The 20,613-nt window shown below is 43.5% G+C and overlaps 2 protein-coding genes across 12 annotated transcripts in view; one reads left to right on the forward strand and one right to left on the reverse strand.

Annotated features, from left to right (window-relative positions):
• ACIN1 (apoptotic chromatin condensation inducer 1) overlaps nt 1-3,015 on the forward strand; it is a 151,384-nt gene extending 148,369 nt beyond the window's left edge. For 7 of the 11 annotated variants that reach the window (XM_077298863.1, XM_077298872.1, XM_077298878.1 and 4 more), the window contains 3 exons: nt 32-332; nt 429-529; nt 601-3,015. In XM_077298863.1, the coding sequence (XP_077154978.1) occupies nt 32-332; nt 429-529; nt 601-879 (681 nt within the window). In that variant the 3' untranslated portion in view covers nt 880-3,015. Of the gene's footprint in view, nt 1-31; nt 333-428; nt 530-600 lie in introns of those variants that run through there. The other 4 variants (XR_013224159.1, XR_013224161.1, XR_013224162.1 and 1 more) reach the window with 1 other exon arrangement.
• Nucleotides 3,016-17,321: 14,306 nt separating this feature from the next.
• LOC143817526 (uncharacterized) overlaps nt 17,322-20,613 on the reverse strand; it is a 265,837-nt gene continuing 262,545 nt past the window's right edge. The window contains exon 8 of the mRNA XM_077299011.1: nt 17,322-18,925. Within this exon, the coding sequence (XP_077155126.1) occupies nt 18,910-18,925 (16 nt within the window). The 3' untranslated portion in view covers nt 17,322-18,909. The remainder of the gene's footprint in view (nt 18,926-20,613) is intronic.

Genomic DNA, 20,613 nt, shown 5'->3' on the forward strand with positions numbered 1-20,613 from the left:
AACTTCTAGTTATTATTGTCATTTCTTTTAGTTGGACTTCCACAGAGGTCTTCTTCCAGAGAGACCACTGGAACCAAAACCAGAGGAGCCCCACCACCAACATTCTCACTCTCACACACATGGTCCTCTCTTACGAGGTGAACACAGAGAACATGAGAGGGGTGTTCGAGAACAGTGGGCTGAAAGAGAACGTGAGATGGAGAGGAGGGAACGAACTCGATCAGAACGAGAATGGGACAGAGATAAAATTCGGGAGGGTCCCAGGTCACGTTCCAGAGACAGGCGCCGTAAAGAGCATGCCAAGTCCAAAGAAAAAAAGAATGAAAAGAAAGGTATCTACCAGTGTAATACTTTATGTACTTAAACATGTTTGGTAAGGCGAGAAGCTGCTCTCTACAAAAGAACTAAAATTAATTTTCCATTTACAGAGAAAGTTCAAGAAGAACCTCCAGCTAAACTTTTGGATGACCTGTTCCACAAAACCAAAGCTGCCCCTTGTATATATTGGCTGCCCCTCACAGATGATCAGGTATGAGGTATGCAAATCTTTAAAAATGGAACCTTAGTCTATTTTAAACTCACGTCCAATTCTTCTTGTAGATTGTAAAGAAACTAGCAGACAGGGCCGAACGAACAAAGGAGAGAGAGAAGCGGCGTAAGGAAAAGGAAGAGCAAGAAGAGGAAGAAAGAAAAGAGCGAGCAAAGGAAAGGGGAAAAGAGGCAGAGAAAAGCAGAGAGCGAGCACGGGAAGCGGAGAGAGAAAAAAGGAGAGCGCACAGCAGAGAACACCCTCGTGAGCGGGAACGTAGAGATCCTAAAAGACACAGCAGGAGTCGCAGCAGGAGTACGCCAGTGAGAGATAGGGGAGGACGACGTTGACTGTAATCTGAAATGGGGCTGGGCGATTTTTTTTTTTTTTTTTTTCTTCCTGAAATTAAAAATTTTTTTTATCATAAAGGACTAAAATTGCCGATCACCTTTTTTATTTTTTTTTAATACACACTAGAGAATCACTTGCACAGAACTTCCTAATACATTCTGAAGAACAGACTTGTGATAATGTGGCTGGCGTACGTAAATATAATGCAGCTTTGGCAGCAACCAGTGCATGTGCAGTGTGAGAATATTGGCTTTGTCTAAATCTGTATACTGCACATGCGCTGCTTGCCTCTGTAGCCATGCAGCGTGACTACTCGGAGAATACTGGCCATAGTAAGTATGTGACTAGTAACGCACACATGTATCCTCTGTTTGTGCAAATACTATATTACATGGAGTACGTGATATACTATGACTTCAGAACATCAGATGTTACACGATATTCAAGATTATGTGAACATTGCATCTGCAGTCACCGTATAATAGTAATATTTTACCTGTGCCTATAGTACATCATGTACTGATATAAAATCTGATGTTCATAGTGTAATACGTAGCGCTCACACATTATCCTGTATATAATAGGTGATTTAGCCAGGTTCCTGTGTAGGAGACTGCATTGTCATGTTTGCGGAAGTTCTGCTGAGGCTCGGTGTGAGTTGCAGCAGCTTGAATCACGCAACAATCAACAATGATGCTCTGACCCGGTCAAAGTACAAACAGCCGTAGCTCTGAGCCTCTGCAGGAGGACTGCATGCATGACTACAGAATCGTACATCATGGCGCCTCCTCGCTCTATAAACCTCTTCCTTCCCTAGCCTCGGCAACCCTTTTAGATTTACTAGGTCACTCCATGGTCCCCTCCGCGCACCGCTGTAGTTTCAACTCGCCCTGACCAAAATCTGAATAGTGCTTAAGAAAAAAACTGAATAATCGCCCAGCCCTAGTGTAATGTGTCTCCCCCAGCTGCTATACCCCTGTCCAGGGCAGGTGGTGGTACAGGTTTTAGAACTGTGCAGGTGTTGAAAGGAGCATTATTCACCAGGCCCCTTCACAAGCATAATGTTTCTTTTGTAAGAAACACTCAGGCAAGGAGACTGCATCCTGCTAATGTATTCATAATACTGTCTCCCTGTATTCAAACTCCCATCAGAACCTTGTCTGTTTCTCTCCTCGAACATTTCTTTTCCATATTCTTTAGCTTTCTACTTTCTGAAGAGTCATTCAGATTGTCATTTTCCCCCATCATTGGACTCTCCGAAAAGTTTGTGCAATGAGGCTCCTCCCTCTGGTAACCTTGTGCCTCTCACAATGTCAGGCAGTCGGTTACTTTATCCTTCTTTTTGCCACATGTGGCATCTTACCTAATTTTTTTTTTTTTTAATTGTGTTCCTTTTATTTTTTATTATAAATGAAGTGGATTATCAGAAAATAAAAATCTACATTAGTTTTATATCTCCGATGTCTTTTACCTGTCTGAGACACCACTTGCAATGTATAATAGATGATTTATTGCGTTGTGTTAGCACAGTTAATGTGTCCTGACCTGTATGAAAATCCTTTCTATTTGGTTTATTCTCTCCTTAATCACCCAATATTACGAATGTATTTACTAATGAGACAAACTTGTAGTATTGGTTGATTAGGTTGCTGGTCTGTTACTGTATTTGCGTCTTGTCATACATTTTGATATGTGGTGATTCATAAAATACCCTCACACACCTAATTCAATGAATATTGGTGGCTTATGCACCCACGTGGCTGAATAATTGACCACTGGGTTTAAGGCTGCTAAAATATTTTAGGTTTGTATAAAGTTTTTTTTCCTATGGAGTTTACCTGATAGGTGCAAAATGAAAACTTGTCTAATACATCTAAATTTCACACTGAAATCTGGCAAGTTGCTCACTACTGGCTTTCTATGTTAAAATAGAGTATATATTATAGGATGGCATGTGGTGGCGGCAGCATATTAAAAAAAAAACAAAAAAAAAAAACAGATAGTGAACCCGGTCTAAATTATTGATTTCTACCATAATGATTTTATATTGATGCACATTCTTTGTTTTATATTGTAAATAACGCTATTGAAAATGAGATTGATAAAAGGTTTTAATATAAGGAATTGAGAGCACAGCTTTGGTTGCTTTTGATTGAAACTAATGAAGTGCCCTATTTATATGCATCGGTATGGTTCCCTTTTACATGCAAGGAGTTTAAGGCTTTGAGTCTTGCACCAAGACAAATGTGACTTCTAAAGACATACAAGGTGTTTGGGTTTAATCTTGAAGGAAGTCTTCCCCGCAGGTAGCGAAGAGCCTGCTAAGAAATGGGTAAATGCAACGTTTTATATGCACAGCATAGTAATACATTGGCGTTTATATGAATTATATCACCACATGGATAAGAAATATGCAGCCATTGATCGTTGGATTTTTGTACTGTATAAACTTGACGAGAGAAAACCATGAAAAGTAATGTAAATATGCAATAAATTCTATTACTTTCTTCCCACTGGATGTTGCATATTCTCTACAACAAAAGTGAAAGGTTTATTTTGGTGAAAAATTGCATAGTCTGAATGGTTTAGAAGAGAAGCTCTTAGAGCCCAATTCACTATTGCTTTTATGCCTTTGTTTTTAATTTACGCATTAGTTTTTTAATTTGAGCCCTTTTCAAAGTATTATGTTCACAGTTTTTGTGTGGTGGTGTTTGGGGGTTTCATTAGTTGCAACTTCATAAATTTTGAAGTTTTTGTGCAAACGTAGAAATTCTAGATAAGGACAGCGCCTCACAAGTTGGTGAATTTGCAACACTTTTATTCCGGTTGCGACCTTTCGATCAAAAGAGATCTTTATCAAGCTCAATACACATTGCACAATAACCCCACATAAAGTGTAAATATCACCCCTTAATTAACAACCACCAATGATAGACGTACAAATACAATTATACATATAAATCACAAATCATGTTTTAAAACGCCTCATTAGAATGAGTTGGAAGAGCACCTTACAAGCACCCAAATCGCCCCCTTCGATCACTCATCACAGTATTCCACATGGAGATATACATCTGAGAAGTCCGTAATGTATTAGCAAAATAAAACTCCAACCAAAGTGAAGCATTCCCTTTGTCATGGTGATCGCTACTCCACAATTTCTTCAAGCCAATCGGCGGGTGTCCCGTTCTGCACATCCTGCGGCGTCTTCCTCTGGATACAAGATGGGCTCCTTTGAGCAGGTCACTGTGGGCTCATCATACATTGGATAAATATCGATAACGTTAACTACATAGCAATCAACATGGCCTAACGGGGCTACCTTGGGTTAACAGTCTGGAAAATGTAACTCCCAATTCCAGACAAATTTTCTACACTCTTTCAAAAATTAACATTTTCCTATCGCCACGACAGCACCCACTACGAGAGGGGATCCGCCCACCATCAGGACAGGAACCTACAGGTTAAAAAGGGGCGGTCGCCCTCGCATCTCTAGTTTGGGTTCCTGTCTGGCTCGGGACCCTACAGGTTGAAGAAACTTACCCAGGTCCATCAGCCTCTGCACGGTCTCTGTGGGAATGGCAGAGACGGGGGCACTGGAAGCGGTATTGGGGGTGTACTGCTCGCAGACCCCCCTCGTCTGGGCAGAAGGATGTCGCGATCCCAGGGGCCGGGGAATGCCGCTCTGGGTCGCGTGAGCGCGGCGCTACAAAGCGCACATCCAGGAATACAAGCGCTCGTGACCCGGAAGTGGCTTCAGTACTTCTGAGGAGGCGCGGCAATTTTCTTAAAACGGAGCCGCAGCAGGTGAGCAGTGTGCGGCAAGATGTCCTCTGTGGGGGACGCAGAGCACCTTCAGGGGGAGGTGCCCGAGCAGCACAGAAAGAGCGATAGTGCTGTGGAACGGGGGCGGTAGAGTTCAAACACCCCAGCGTCCCGTGGCAATTCTCCGGAACCGGTACTCCTTTGATCAGCCTTTGGTGAGTGTGTGATCTACACCTAGTAACTGATTTGTTCCGTTTTCTTGTGCTTTGTTATAGGTTAAAAAGACAGCAAAAACCAAACACAAGCAGTGTGCTTTATGCACAGTACCCTTGCCAGACAGTTATGTTAAAAAGCTGTGTCAGACGTGTATTTGCCGTACTTTAGAGGAAGAAGCTCCCCTCCGTACATCGGACTTCAGAGCGGTCATCAGGGAAGAAATTCCGTACATCGGACTTCAGAGCGGTCATCAGGGAAGAAATCAAATGTTCCCTTAAAACCAGACAGCATGAAAAATCTAATATGGACCTATTGTCTGATTCCAGTCCATCTCTACAGGAGGGTGAATGTTCAGACTCATCATCCTCGGATGAGGAGGGAAGGCCATGCTTTTCTGTAGAGAATATGGATACATTAGTTAAGGCAGTTCGCACGACCATGGGGGTCGCAGATAATAAAGAACTTGGATCTACACAGGATATTGTGTTTGCAGGGTTATGTCAGAAAAATCGTAGATCTTTCCTGGTGGTGGACACAGTTAAAGATCTTGTTAGATGTGAATGGGATAAACAGGATAAGGGGTTTTTACCATCATCCGCAAAAAGTAGATACCCCTTTGATGATGAACTTTTGTCTCAGTGGGTAAAAGTCCCCAAAGTGGATGCAGCTGTGGCCTCTACATCAAGGCCAGCCATTCTACCACTAGAAGATGTAGGCCTTCTTAAGGACCCATCTGATAGAAAAGCAGACATGTTCCTAAAGAAGGTTTGGGAATCGTCATCTGGAGCTTTTAAGCCTGCAATTGCAAGCACCTGTACTGCCAGATCTATTATGGACCGGGTAAGTCAGCTGGAGGACCAGCTTAAAGCTAAAATTCCTAGGGATAAACTGCTAGATTCTCAGATCTGTGAAGGGGTGGCATACTTGGCGGATGCATCAATTGACTCTTTGAAATTAGCAGCCAGATCCGCAGGTCTTTCGAATGCTGCCCGGCGAGCACTCTGGCTAAAAACCTGGAAAGGTGGCGCTTAGGCTAGAGCACAATTGTATACCATTCCATGCAGGGGTGAGTACCTATTTGGCCCTGTGTTGGATGATAACCTTGCGCAGGCAGAGGATAGGAAAAAGGGATTTCCTATGGTATTTAATCCTACTTTCAGAAATGCCTTCAGAAGACTAATGCCTTTCCGGAGGTCTCATCCAGACTGAGATTGGGAACCAGCAGAGCAAAAGAAAAAAGGTGCATACTTTGGGGGCTCTTCATCATCAAGACGCAGCTATAGATAAAGACTGATCTACCAGTAGGGGGTAGATTAAAATATTTATTTAACCAATGGACCAAGATAACATCTAGTAGCTGGATCTTAAGGTACCTTCACACGAAACGACTTTGTAACGATATCGCTAGCGATCCGTGACGTTGCAGCGTCCTGGCTAGCGATATCGTTTAGTTTGACACGCAGCAGCGATCAGGATCCTGCTGTGATGTCGCTGGTCGCTGAATAAAGTTCAGAACTTTATTTGGTCGTCCGATCGCCGTGTATCGTTGTGTTTGACAGCAAAAGCAACGATACCAGCGATATTTTACACTGGCAACCAGGGTAAACATTGGGTTACTAAGCGCAGGGCCGCGCTTAGTAACCCGATGTTTACCCTGGTTACCAGTGTAAAATGTAAAAAAAACAAACACTACATACTTACATTCGCATCCCCCGCCGTCTGCTTCCCACACTGACTGAGCGCCGCAAAGTGAAAGCACAGCACAGCGGTGACGTCATCGCTGTGCCCTGCTACTGCCGGCGCTCAGTCAGTCAGTCAGTGCAGGAAGCGGATGCCGGGGGACGCGAATGTAAGTATGTACTGTTTGGTTTTTTTACATTTTACGCTGGTAACCAGGGTAAACATCGGGTTGCTAAGCGCGGCCCTGCGCTTAGCAACCCGATGTTTACCCTGGTTACCCAGGGACCTCGGCATCGTTGGTCGCTGTAGAGCGGTCTGTGTGACAGCTCTCCAGCGATCAAACAGCGACGCTGCAGCGATCGGCATCGTTGTCGCTATCGCTGCAGCGTCGTTTCGTGTGAAGGTACCTTTAGGCATAGTTGCTTCAGGGTTCAAATTGGAGTTTCAGAGAATACCTCAGTCATTATTGACTACCCTTGATTCTTTGGACCAACAGCAGGCCCTAGAAATAGAAATTCAGCAGTTGAGAAAAAAGCAAGTTATTGTAGAAGTTCCAAAAGATCAAGAAAGGGAAGGGTTTTACGCTCTATTTTTGATTTCCAAGCCTGATGGATCCTTTAGGACCATCATAAATCTGCGGAAATTAAATAAATTTCTACAATATCGTGCCTTTAAGATGGAGTCCATTAAGTCGACAACTAAACTTCTATTTCCTAGGTGTTACATGTCTGTGCTGGATCTAAAAGATGCATACTATCTACCCATTTACAGAGATCACCAACAGTTCCTCAGGATGGAGGTGCAGCTAAACGATCAGGTTAGGCATTTTCAGTTTGCAGCAATGCCCTTTGGCCTGTCCATGGCCCCGAGGGTATTTACTAAGATAATTGCGGTAGTAATGGCCCATGTCAGAGAAAGGTATACCCTTGTTGTGCCCTACGTGGACGATTTCTTGATGGTTGGAAATTCGTTTGTTCAATGTAAGGCCTGCTTAAATTGTATAATATCTCTGCAGGACCTTGGTTGGTTGATCAACCTAAAAAAATCAAAACTGGAACCCTCAACGTGTCAAGTTTTCCTCGGTATTCTTCTAAACTCAAAGGATCAGTCTTGTTTTCTGCCAGAAGACAAGAAACAAAGGATTATTCATAAAGTCAAAGCAGTGAGAAAAGATCCAGTTCTAACATTAAGAGACGCAATGTCCCTCCTGGGGTCATTGACGGCATCTTTACCGGCTGTTCAGTGGGCTCAATCCCATACTCATGTATTGCAAGCCGAGATCCTCGAGGCAGAAAGAAAGCTTCAAAGTCGCCTAAGTGGAAAACTCAGGCTGTCGACTGTTACTCTCTACGACCTAAAGTGGTGGCTGGACATGTACCATTTGTCAAAGGGGGTTCAATGGGGAATCACACCGGACATCGTAGTCACGACCGATGCCAGCCCATTTGGTTGGGGAGCTCACATGGGGGATGTTCTGGCCCAAGGGCGATGGTCAGTTGTAGAATCCCAAAGTTCCTCAAACCTGAAAGAACTTGCAGCAGTCAGATATGCGCTCCTTCACTTGCTACCGTCCATGCGGGGTTCACATGTACAAGTGCAGACCGACAATATGACAGTAGTGGCCTATATCAACCATCAGGGGGGACAAAATCACAATCTCTAATGTCCACCACGGCAGAGATGCTCACTTTAGCCGAAGCTCACGTCCTTTCCCTGTCAGCAGTTCACATAGTCTGCTTCCACATTGAGCTCCCCTTTTATATCAGCCGACATTGCCTACGCCAGGGGGAATGGTCTCTGGAACGGCAAATATTCAAACAGTCAGGCTCTGGGGATTACCAGTTATAAATCTGTTTGCGACAAGGAGAAACTGACAGGTCAGGAAGTTTGCATCGCTTCAGGTAGCAGACAGACCATGCATAGTAGACTCAATTCAAGTCCGTTGGGATTTTCCCCTAGCATATGCGTTTCCCCCAATGTGCTTGATTCCTCTAGTTCTCAGGAAGATCAGGGAGGAGAAATCGAGAGTAATTCTAATTGCACCTTTCTGGCCCAGGAGACCATGGTTTTCTCTACTCAAAGCGATGTCAGTAACCGATCCTTGGGTGTTACCTATGAGTCCGGGGCTCCTTTCTCAAGGTCCATTTCATTATCCCAATATGGAGAGTCTTCATTTGACGGCGTGGAACTTGAGAGGGAGTTACTAAAATGGAGAGGATTTTCAGAAGTCTTAATATCTACTTTAAATAGCCGAAAGGAGGTTACTACAAAAATTTATTCTAAGGTTTGGAAAAAATTTCTCCCTTTTCATCAGCATCCTCTGATAGACCATGTTCCAATTCCGGCTATTCTGGAATTCTTGCAGAAAGGCCGGGAATTGGGTTTGGCAGTTAATACTCTTAGGGTTCAAGTGTCAGCTTTAGGAGCCCTATATAACAGCAATGTGGCGGGAAATAGATGGGTTTCTAGGTTTATTAAAGCTACTGAGCATAGTAAACCAGTTCATATTACTAGATTACCACCATGGGATCTAAACTTGGTGTTAGATGCGTTAACACAACCCCCTTTCGAGCCTTTAGATTCTGCCTCAATTAAGATTTTAACCCTAAAGACAGCTCTTTTGTTAGCCTTAACTTCTGCTAGACTGGTTAGTGATGTCCAAGCGTTATCAGTGGATCCTCCCTATCTAATAGTCTTTCAGGATAAAAAAAAGTTTTGAAACCAGACCCAGCATACTTACCAAAGGTAGCTTCTAAGTTTCATAGGAGTCAAGAGATATATTTATCATCCTTTTAGGATAATCCAATAACGGCAGAAGAGCAGAAATATCACTCTAGATGTTAAAAGAGCAATATTAGAGTATATAAATAGGACACAAAGCTGGAGGCAGAGTAGGGCTCTGTTTGTTTCTTTCCAGACTCAAAAGAAAGGCTCAAGTGTCACAAAAGGTTCTATCGCTAGATGGACCAGGGATGAGATATGTCTTGCCTATTCCGCCAAAGGGGAAACACCACCAAAAGGCATCAAGACCCATTCCACTCGAGCTATAGCCTCATCCTGGGCAGAGAAGGCTGATGTTCCCATTGATATGATATGTAAGGCAGCAACCTGGTCATCTCCTTCCACCTTTTTTTATCAGCCAACTCCAGCCTAAACTTTGGGCGTTCAGTACTTAGTGCTGTAGTTCCTCCCAGTTAAATAGTCTCTGAAAGTCTCTTGTGGGTGCTGTCGTGGCGATAGGAAAACCGGCTGTTACTTCCTGGTAATAGGATTTTACAAATTCACCCCCCCCCCCCCCCCCCCCCCCCCCCGTGGTTTCCTGCACTCTTTGGAGGGTGTGCTTATCAGATTTCACTCTGTAGAGGTGAGGGTATTTAGTGTTGTTTAGGGAATTATCATGTACTAATTCATTGGTGGTATCCCTTGTACTCTGTAACACAAACTGGGGAGGTGAGGGGGACTGCCCCTTTTTAACCTGTAGGTTCCTGTCCTGATGGTGGGCGGATCCCCTCTCTCGTAGTGGGTGCTGTCGTGGACTCTGTAAAATCCTATTACCGGTAAGTAACAACCGGTTTCCTTATCCCCAACCGGGTTCTAATCAAACAGGGGACCCATAATGACCTAGGAACCTATCAGCATGTGTTAGAAACAACTAACACTAGCATATCACACAGATAAGAATCGAAACAATCTATAATATAACGCTGGGAGCGTCACTGTCCGAAGCCTTTATAGACTGCGCAAGCGCCGGCGCAGTCTGGACCCCACAGAGTGACGTTCCCAGGAGATCGCGGTATGCGTAAGCACTGAACGCACACCGCGATCTCCAACGGAGAAGCAGGGACGAGGGTGAGTATGCAATATTTACCTGTCCCCGTTCCAGTGATGCGCGCTGCTCCATCCTCCGCTTGCGACTGTTCAGTCAGAGGGCGGCGCGCATTAACGCGTCATCGCGCCCTCTGAACTGAATGGTTCAGAGGGCGCGATGACGCGCTTAATGCGCGCCGCCCTCTGAACCGTCACAGGCAGAGGACCCGGAAGATGGAGAGGCGCGCAGCAGTGGAACGGGAGACAGGTAAATATAGCAAGTGCCGGGGGCCTGAGCTAGCGGCGACTCCGGCACCTGACCCCCCCAGCGCGCCGGTGTCCCCGCCTGCACTCGGCGCCCAGCACAGCCGCCCGCACTCACCACCGCCACGCACAGCCGCCCGCACTCACCACCGCCACGCACAGCCGCCCGCACTCACCACCGCCACGCACAGCCGCCCGCACTCACCACCGCCACGCACAGCCGCCCGCACTCACCGCAGCCGCCCGCACTCGGCACCGCCACGCACAGCCGCCCGCACTGAGCACAGCCGCCCGCACTGAGCACAGCCGCCCGCACTCAGCGCGCAGGATGGGAGCACATGACAGGATGGGGACGCAGGATGGAGCAGCACATGATAGGATGGGGGCGCAGGATGGAACAGCACATGACAGGATGGGGACGCAGGATGGAGCAGCACATGACAGGATCGGGGCGCAGGATGGAGCCGCACATGACAGGATCGGAGCGCAGGATGGGAGCACATGACTGGATGGGGATGCAGGATGGAGCAGCACATGACAGGATGGGGGCGCAGGATGGAGCAGCACATGACAGGATGGGAGAGCAAGATGGGAGCAGCACATACCAGGAAGGAGACCATATACCAATATAAATGCTCGCCACCCGGGCGTAGAACGGGTTCAATAGCTAGTATAGAGTATAATAAAGGGATACAATAGTCCAATTCAGGTTTTCATAATCCATCCATAGCATATTCTATACAAAAAAAGCCAGAACATATTGGATAATCCCTCATGAAGTAAATAAATATACAATACAGGTCATTACAATAAACCTATTATAACTTGCAAAACAGGGTATCCAAATATGTTCTAGCTTGTGCAATATATCCCATTTAAATAGCAAAACAACTATCTCAACATACAACTGACTAAAATATCAGTACAAAATTGTGATCTAATTACCTCAGAGAACAAAGTAATATCTATGCAAATATCTCTTAAAGGGCCATACCTGAATGTGAATATAATGGGGGATAGGGGAAGGACAAAGGGATCAATGATCATATGTCAATTTGTATCACCCATAGTCCAACTCAATCATCAGATGAAAGATCTGTGGTAGATTAAAACGTATATTAACCCCTTTCTGTCATTGGACGTACTATTCCGTCCATGTGGGGTGGGCCCTACTTCCCAAGGACGGAATAGTATGTCCAGCGCGATCGGCCGCGCTCACGGGGGGAGCGCGGCCGATCACGGCCGGGTGTCAGCTGACTATCGCAGCTGATATCCGGTACTATGTGCCAGGAGCGGTCACGGACCTCCCCCGGCACATTAACCCCCGGCACACTGCGATCAAACATGATCGCAGTGTGCCGGCTGTATAGGGAAGCATTGCGCAGGGAGGGGGCTCCCTGCGACGATTTGTACAAGGCAATGTGCTCACCTTGTACCGAGCGTCTCCTCCCTGCAGTCCCCGGATCCAAAATGGCCGCGAGGCTGCATCCAGGTCCTGCAGGGAGGTGGCTTCACAGCACCTGCTCAGAGCAGGCCCCGGGAAGCCTCCCTGCTGTGCTGTTTGATCGCCGATCTGACACAATGCACAGCAAAGTGTCAGATCAGTGATCTGTCACTTTACTGTGATGTCCCCCCTGGGGCGAAATAAAAATGTTAAAAAAAAATAAAAAATTCCTAACTAAATAATAAATAAAAAATATTGTTCCAATAAATACATTCCTTTAGCTAAATAAAAATAAAAACCAATAAAAGTACACATATTTAGTATCGCCGCGTCCGTAATGACCCGACCTATAAAACTGTCCCACTAGTTAAGGCTACTTTCACACTAGCGTTTTTTTGCATACGTCGCAATGCGTCGTTTTGGGGAAAAAACGCATCCTGCAAAGTCGTCTGCAGGATGCGTTTTTTCCCCATAGATTAACATTAGCGACGCATTGCGACGTATTGACACACGTCGCAACCGTTGTGCGACAGTTGCGTCGTGTTGTGGCGGACCGCCGGCCGCAAGAAACGTTACATGTAACTTTTTTTGTGCCGACGGTCCGCCATTTCCACCTCCCCGCACCTCACAATGGGGCAGCGGATGCGTGGAAAAACAGCATCCGCTGCCCCCGTTGTGCGGCGCTTGCACAGTATGTGTCGGGCCGACGCAGCGCGACGGCCCCGTACCGACGCTAGTGTGAAAGCAGCCTAACACCTTCAGTGAACACCGTAAAAAAAAGGCAAAAAACAACGCTTTATCATACCACCGAACAAAAAGTGGAATAACATGTGATCAAAAAGACGTAAATAAATAACCATGGTACCGCTGAAAACGTCATCTTGTCCCGCAAACAACGAGTCGCCATACAGCATCATCAGCGAAAAAATAAAGTTATAGTCCTCAGAATAAAGCGATGCCAAAATAATTATTTTTTCTATAAAATAGTTTTTATCGTATAAAAGCGCCAAAACATAAAAAAAATGATATAAATGAGGTAATGCTGTAATCGTACTGACCCGAAGAATAAAACTGCTTTATCCATTTTACCAAACGCGGAACGGTATATGCGCCCCCCCCCCAAAGAAATTCATTAATAGCTGGTTTTTTGGTCATTCTGCCTCACAAAAATCTGAATAAAAGCGATCAAAAAATGTCACGTGCCCGAACATGTTACCAATAAAAACGTCAACTCGTCCCGCAAAAAACAAAACCTCACATGAGTCTGTGGACCAAAATATGGAAAAATTATAGCACTCAAAATGTGGTAACGCAAAAAAAATTTTTTGCAATAAAAAGCGTCTTATAGTGTGTGACGGCTGCCAATCATAAAAATCCGCTAGAAAACCCACTATAAATAGTAAATCAACCCCCCCCCCCTTCATCACCCCCTTAGTTATGAAAAATTAAAAAAATTGTATTTCCATTTTCCCATTAGGGTTATGGCTAGGGTTGGGGCTAGGGTTAGGGCTACGGTTAGGGTTGGGGCTAAAGTTAGGGTTTGGATTACATTTACACTTGGAAATAGGGTTGGGATTAGGGTTAGGGGGTGTGTCAGGGTTAGGGGTGTGGTTAGGGTTACAGTTTAGATTAGGGTTAGGGGTGTGTTTGGATTAGGGTTTCAGTTATAATTGGGGGGTTTCCACTGCTTAAGCACATCAGGGGCTCTCCAAATGCGACATTGCGTCCAATCTCAATTCCAGCCAATTCTGCGTTGAAAAAGTAAAACAGTGCTCCTTCCCTTCTGAGCTCTCCCGTGCGCACAAACGGGTTTACACCAACATATGGGGTATCAGCGTACTCAGGACACATTGGACAACAACTTTTGGGGTCCAATTTCTCCTGTTACTCTTGGGAAAATACAAAACTGGGGCTAAAAAATAATTTTTGTGTAAAAATATATATATTTTTTTTATTTTCACGGCTCTGCGTTATAAACTAGTGAAACACTTGGGGGTTCAAAGTTCTCACAACACATCTAGATAAGTTCCTTGGGGGGTCTAGTTTCCAATATGGGGTCACTTGTGGGGGGTTTCTACAGTTTAGGTACATTAGGGGCTCTGCAAATGCAACGTGACGCCTGCAGACCAATCCATCTAAGTCTGCATTCCAAATGGCGCTCCTTCCCTTCCGAGCTCTCCCATGCGCCCAAACGGTGGTTCCCCCCACATATGGGGTATCAGCGTACTCAGGACAAATTGGACAACAACTTTTGGGGTCCAATTTCTTCTCTTACCCTTGGGAAAATAAAAAATTGGCGAAAAGATCATTTTTGTGAAAAAATATGATTTTTTAATTTTACGGCTCTGCATTATAAACTTCTGTGAAGCACTTAATGGGTCAAAGTGCTCACCACACATTTAGATAAGTTCCTTAGGGGTTCTACTTTCCAAAATGGTGTAACTTGTGTGGGGTTTCAATGTTTAGTCACATCAGGGGCTCTCCAAACGCAACATGGCGTCCCATCTGAATTCCAGTCAATTTTTGCATTGAAAAGTCAAATGGCGCTCCTTTGCTTCTGAGCTCTGCCATGCTCCCAAACAGTGGTTTACCCTCACATATGGGGTATCGGTGTACTCAGGACAAATTGTACAACTTTTGGGGTCCATTTTCTCCTGTTACCCTTTGTAAAATAGAACAAATTGGAGCTGAAATAATTTTTTTGTGTAAAAAAGTTAAATGTTCATTTTTATTTAAACATTCCAAAAATTCCTGTGAAACACCTGAAGGGTTAATAAACTTCTTGAATGTGGTTTTGAGCACCTTGAGGGGTGCAGTTTTTAGAATGGTGTCACACTTGGGTATTTTCCATCATATAGACCCCTCAAAATGACTTCAAACGAGATGTGGTCCCTAAAAAAAAAAAATGGTGTTGTAAAAATGAGAAATTGCCGGTCAACTGTTAACCCTTATAACTCCCTAACAAAAAACAATTTTGGTTCCAAAATTGTGCTGATGTAAAGTAGATATGTGGGAAATGTTACTTATTAAGTATTTTGTGTGACATATCTCTGTGATTTAATTGTATAGAAATTCAAAGTTGGAAAATTGCAAAATTTTCAAAATTTTCGCCAAATTTCCGTTTTTTTTCACAAATGCAGGTAATATCAAAGAAATATTACCACTATAATGAAGTACAATATGTCACGAGAAAACAATGTCAGAATCACCAGGATCCGTTGAAGCGTTCCAGAGTTATAACCTCATAAAGGGACAGTGGTCAGAATTGTAAAAATTGGCCCGGTCATTAACGTGCAAACAACCCTTGGGGGTAAAGGGGTTAAAAACAATGCATAGAAAAGGAATTCGGAGAATCATCATATAAACAAATATCACTAGTGATGATCGAGTATACTCGTTGCTTGGGTAGTCTCCGAGTATTTTGGCGTGCTCAGAGATTTAGTTTTTGTTGACGCAGCTGCATGATTTGCGGCTGCTAGACAGCTTGAATACATGTGGGGATTCCATAGCATCCAGGCAACACTCACATTTACTCTCTCTGGATAGCAGCCGTAAATCATGCAGCTGCTTTGACAAAAACTAAATCTCCGAGCACTAACAAATACTCAGACCACCCGAGCATGCTCGGAAAAACTTGAGCAACGAGTATACTCGCTCATCACTAATCATCAGCTCATCTCAAATCACTATTTAAACAAACAACCCTGTGGGTTGTACTCAATGTGCATACCTTTTAGGTCTCAATGTTTCTAATTCAAAAATCAATTTCAGTTCCTTTTTCTTCAATAGAGCAATTCTATCACCCCCTCATTGGAGGGACATCGTCTATAATTCTAAGGCGTAGCTAGGTAACCATGTGTCTTATCTCTTTAAAATGCAGTTCTAATTGTACTCTTGTGTTTACTAATCCTCGCTCTTATTTCCATGGTGGTCTCCCCTACATAGAGGAGACCACATGGACAACATATCGTGTAAACCACAAAACTACTTGTACAAGTATAACACTTATGAATAATATATTTTTTCCCAGATTGCAGATGGAAAAAATAACCCTTGAGCATCTTGCCACAACAGGCACATCCAAGGCAGGGGAAATTCCCTAAACTTGGACAGCTCAAGGTTAATTTTAAGTCCATTTTGGACCTGCCAATATCAGGATTAACCAATTCATCCTTTAAATTCTGACTCCTAAATGAAAAGAGTGGTGGTATCTAGAACTCCTCAACATTCATGTGACCCTTACCCAGGTACGGACTGGGGCTGAAATTCAGCTCTGGCATTTGAAATCACACAGGCCCATTTTGTCCTCATCCCGACGAACCAGATGGGATATATTACTAATATTACCCTGGATGGAGAAAAGGAAGATTTTCTACAAAACCAATATTTCTAATGATGCCCGTGGCCTGCTGGGGTAAGTAACGGAGTCAGCGACTTTGTGCTCCGTTACAACTCTTAACAGTATGGATGTCTTGAGAACACAGATTCTGTTAACAACGTAGCAGACAAGGAGGCCCACGACCAGACAGGCCCTTCTAGCATTTGCCAGATGGCCAGTCTGGCCCTGCCCTTACCCAAGAGCGGCCAATGCTTCCTGACAATATCCGTAATCCTGGTCAAGCCACTATACGTTGTAACAAGCGGTATAGGTTTATTCTCTCTGATAGGTTTTCTGGGACCCAATAGCTCACTTCGGGGCATGTCTAAAGCTCGCTGTTTTGTATTTCACAAGTCTATCTGTATGATAACTTCTAACTAGGAATCTATTACACATTTCTTCCAAACATTGATCAACTGGTGTATCACAAGAAACCACCATTCTAACTCTAAGGAGCTGGCTCCATGGTATGACTCAATCATTTTTCTTGGGTGCTCACTGGAGTAATGCAGCGTGCTATTCCTATCAGTCAGACTTCTCGGACGTATATATCTCCATGTGGAATATTGTGATGAGTGATCGAAGGGGGTGATTCGGGTGCTAGTAAGGTGCTCTTCCAACTCATTCTAATGGGGCATTTTAAAACATGATATATGCATAATTGTATGTGTACGTCTATCATTGGTTGTTGTTAATTAAGGGGTGATATATAACAGGGCTGTGGAGTCGGTAAACCAAACCTCCGACTCCTCATTTTCCCATGACACCGACTCACACCTCCCTCATACATGGCTCATGTTTAAGTGATAAATTTACTGTAGTAAAATGGTATCAGGCTTTTAGTCTTTATTGTGATACAACAATTAAGCCATTTAGAGAGAACATAAAATATATTTATTGGAATACAACTTTAGAACAAAAAACTTGCATATTTACAATTTATTACTCTGCAGTAAGTGGGGAAAAATAACAGTTTTCAACAAAAACATACTGAATAGCATTTGTGCAGTCTATCAATTTGTTTTGAGAAATAGTGTCACCTCCATGAGATCCTCCTTTATAGATTACCTCAAATCTTACCTAATTATTTTAAGGCTAGAGAACAACCTTTCTACACTAACTTGGGTTGGTGGCAAAGTAGTAACCACATGGGCAACATCTTACAATTTCAGGGTATAAAGGATTTGCCTCGTGCACAGTCAATTTTGATGAACGATTGAACTCTTTTACTTTGAGAGCAAGTGGAAAACTGCTGAAATATGGTCAACCTGTTTTCTATGGGAACAGGACTGTGGCCTTCCATCTCCAACATACTGAATGTGAAATGTAGCTGCTGTTCACCTTCATTATTCCCATTCATCCATTTAATTGTACTTATTATGTTTGAAGCATTCAGTTACAATAGCAAGAACCTGTTCTTTTTTGAGTTCATAATCTTGCAGAACTTTTTCCACTAAGGTCTGGAGAAACTGGCTGCTGTAATGAGCTTTAGTGTCTTTTACTGACAGTGTCTTAGTTACAATTTTTTGTTATCACATATGCAAATTGCCTCTTCAGAGAAAAAGAGGACTTAAACTCTGTAGCGCCACCTGTTGGAAGCAGCGATCCTACAAGTCACAATCAACCCCTTAACGAGTCGTGCAATATAACTTAAAAGCCAAATCAGTATCTCAAGTCGCAGACACAGTGTTTTGGTCTGTTGGCCCTCGTCATTGCGAAGCATGAGAACAAATTTGGCTAGATGAGAGGCTCTGGACTGGGGTCTATGGGGTAACGTTTCTCCTTATGGAGTGACATACCAGCTCTGGCTTGTCATTTGTTGTCACAAACATATCGAACTTTGATGGCAAAATAGTTCACTCTGTGACGAGTGCAGGTATCCATTTTAAGAAATACAAAGCGTCTCGAGAGTCTTTTTGAGATCTTCCTTTGGTTAAGGGCTTCTTCAATCACAAATTTTCTAATACTTTCTTTCCAGAGAAACACCAAGTTTTCCAGCTATTTCTCTATTAAGAGCTGTAAAAGCTGGTCGTACAAATAATGATAATGGTACACAGTCCTTTACAACAAGCTTGATGAGCTGTGTTTTAAACACATCTGCTGTCATTGTTACAGTAACTTTGTCACTTACAAAATATCTTGTAACTGACATTTGAGACGCTCTTTCCTCCTCCTTTGCCTGGCGGGAAGTGCTGGTCTCTGGTTTCATGATGCTGCTGTGATCTTTTTCAGTCACAGCTTTGTAAACTTCTAGTTGGCAGCGTTGTAAATGTCTTTTTAGATTGGAAGTTCTTGACGGAGCATTTTTACCACTGCCTGAGTATTCACTGATTTTGGCATCACAGTATTTGTTTTCATCTGGGTCACTTATACACTGACATACAAAATGTTTATCTTGAGTCACTGTGAAATGCTCAAATACAACTGACTTCATAAGCTGCTTCTTAGACATTTTGTAATTATGTAAATGCGCTCTCAAAATAATTTTGTCCTGTAAAAAAATAAGTATATTGTAATTCTTGCAAGAATAGGGAATCGTGCACTGAAAGTTTTATTTCTATCCCAAATTAATCTTTGCATAAATCAATAGGACAGATAAGGATAAAGTTTGTAAAATGTGGTGTTAAATAGCTTTACTCTGAGCTTTCAATGTCAAGGCTTGTCTCAGCAGGGAACGGCTCACTAAATGCTTCACATCATATTTCTTCCCAGTCTATGAAGGAGGGAGGGAGCATGTTTGTGCTGAATCACATTCCAGAACACACACAAATATACACTCACTGGCCACTTTATTAGGTACACCTGTCCAACTTCTTGTTAACACTTAATTTCTAATCAGCCAATCACATGGCGGCAACTGCATTTAGGCATGTAGACATGGTCAAGACAATCTCCTGCAGTTCAAACCGAGCATCAGTATGGGGAAGAAAGGTGATTTGAGTGCCTTTGAACGTGGCATGGTTGTTGGTGCCAGAAGGGCTGGTCTGAGTATTTCAGAAACTGCTGATCTACTGGGATTTTCACGCACAACCATCTCTAGGGTTTACAGAGAATGGTCCGAAAAAGAAAAAAAATCCAGTGAGCGGCAGTTCTGTGGGCGGAAATGCCTTGTTGATGCCAGAGGTCAGAGGAGAATGGGCAGACTGGTTCGAGCTGATAGAAAGGCAACAGTGACTCAAATCGCCACCCGTTACAACCAAGGTAGGCCTAAGAGCATCTCTGAACGCACAGTGCGTCGAACTTTGAGGCAGATGGGCTACAGCAGCAGAAGACCACACCGGGTACCACTCCTTTCAGCTAAGAACAGGAAACTGAGGCTACAATTTGTACAAGCTCATCGAAATTGGACAGTAGAAGATTGGAAAAACGTTGCTTGGTCTGATGAGTCTCGATTTCTGCTGCGACATTCGGATGGTAGGGTCAGAATTTGGCGTAAACAACATGAAAGCATGGATCCATCCTGCCTTGTATGGAGCATCTTTGGGATGTGCAGCCGACAAATCTGCGGCAACTGTGTAATGCCATCATGTCAATATGGACCAAAATCTCTGAGGAATGCTTCCAGCACCTTGTTGAATCTATGCCACGAAGAATTGAGGCAGTTCTGAAGGCAAAAGGGGGTCCAACCCGTTACTAGCATGGTGTACCTAATAAAGTGGCCGGTGAGTGTATATGTCCTCATCGATCCTGTTACTGTATTTCCGAATTTGAGATGTTAGAAAACATTTTTCCCCTTATATTCTATGTATAGTGTTTCAGCTAATTTCTCCAAACAAAAGGAAAAACAATCTAAAACATCAAGCATACAGAGACGACATATACTGGACTATTGATTTATGCACAGTTTATTAAAAGTTTAGATATGCTTTAGGAAGTACTTAACTTCTTTTAATCTTGCTTTCCTGTTCACTCCAAAAATTCTGAGATGAATGTAAGCTTTCCTTCCCTGTGTGTTTATTTTTTTCCTTTTATCTGTAGAGGAGGAGCTTAACTACTTATCATGAATACAAACTGCAGCACAGATTCATCTCCGCTAAAAGTCTAGACCTTAAATCAGGAATTTATAGGACATTTCATAACTTTCCCAAATTCTTATGAAAAAAAAAAAATATTCCCCACAAACTGCTTTGAACTACTGTACCCAATTTATTATATATTTTAGCAGTCAGAATTGGTACA

The sequence above is a fragment of the Ranitomeya variabilis genome, chromosome 1 (genome assembly GCF_051348905.1).
Source record: "Ranitomeya variabilis isolate aRanVar5 chromosome 1, aRanVar5.hap1, whole genome shotgun sequence".
In the NCBI taxonomy this organism is placed as follows: Eukaryota; Metazoa; Chordata; class Amphibia; order Anura; family Dendrobatidae; genus Ranitomeya; species Ranitomeya variabilis.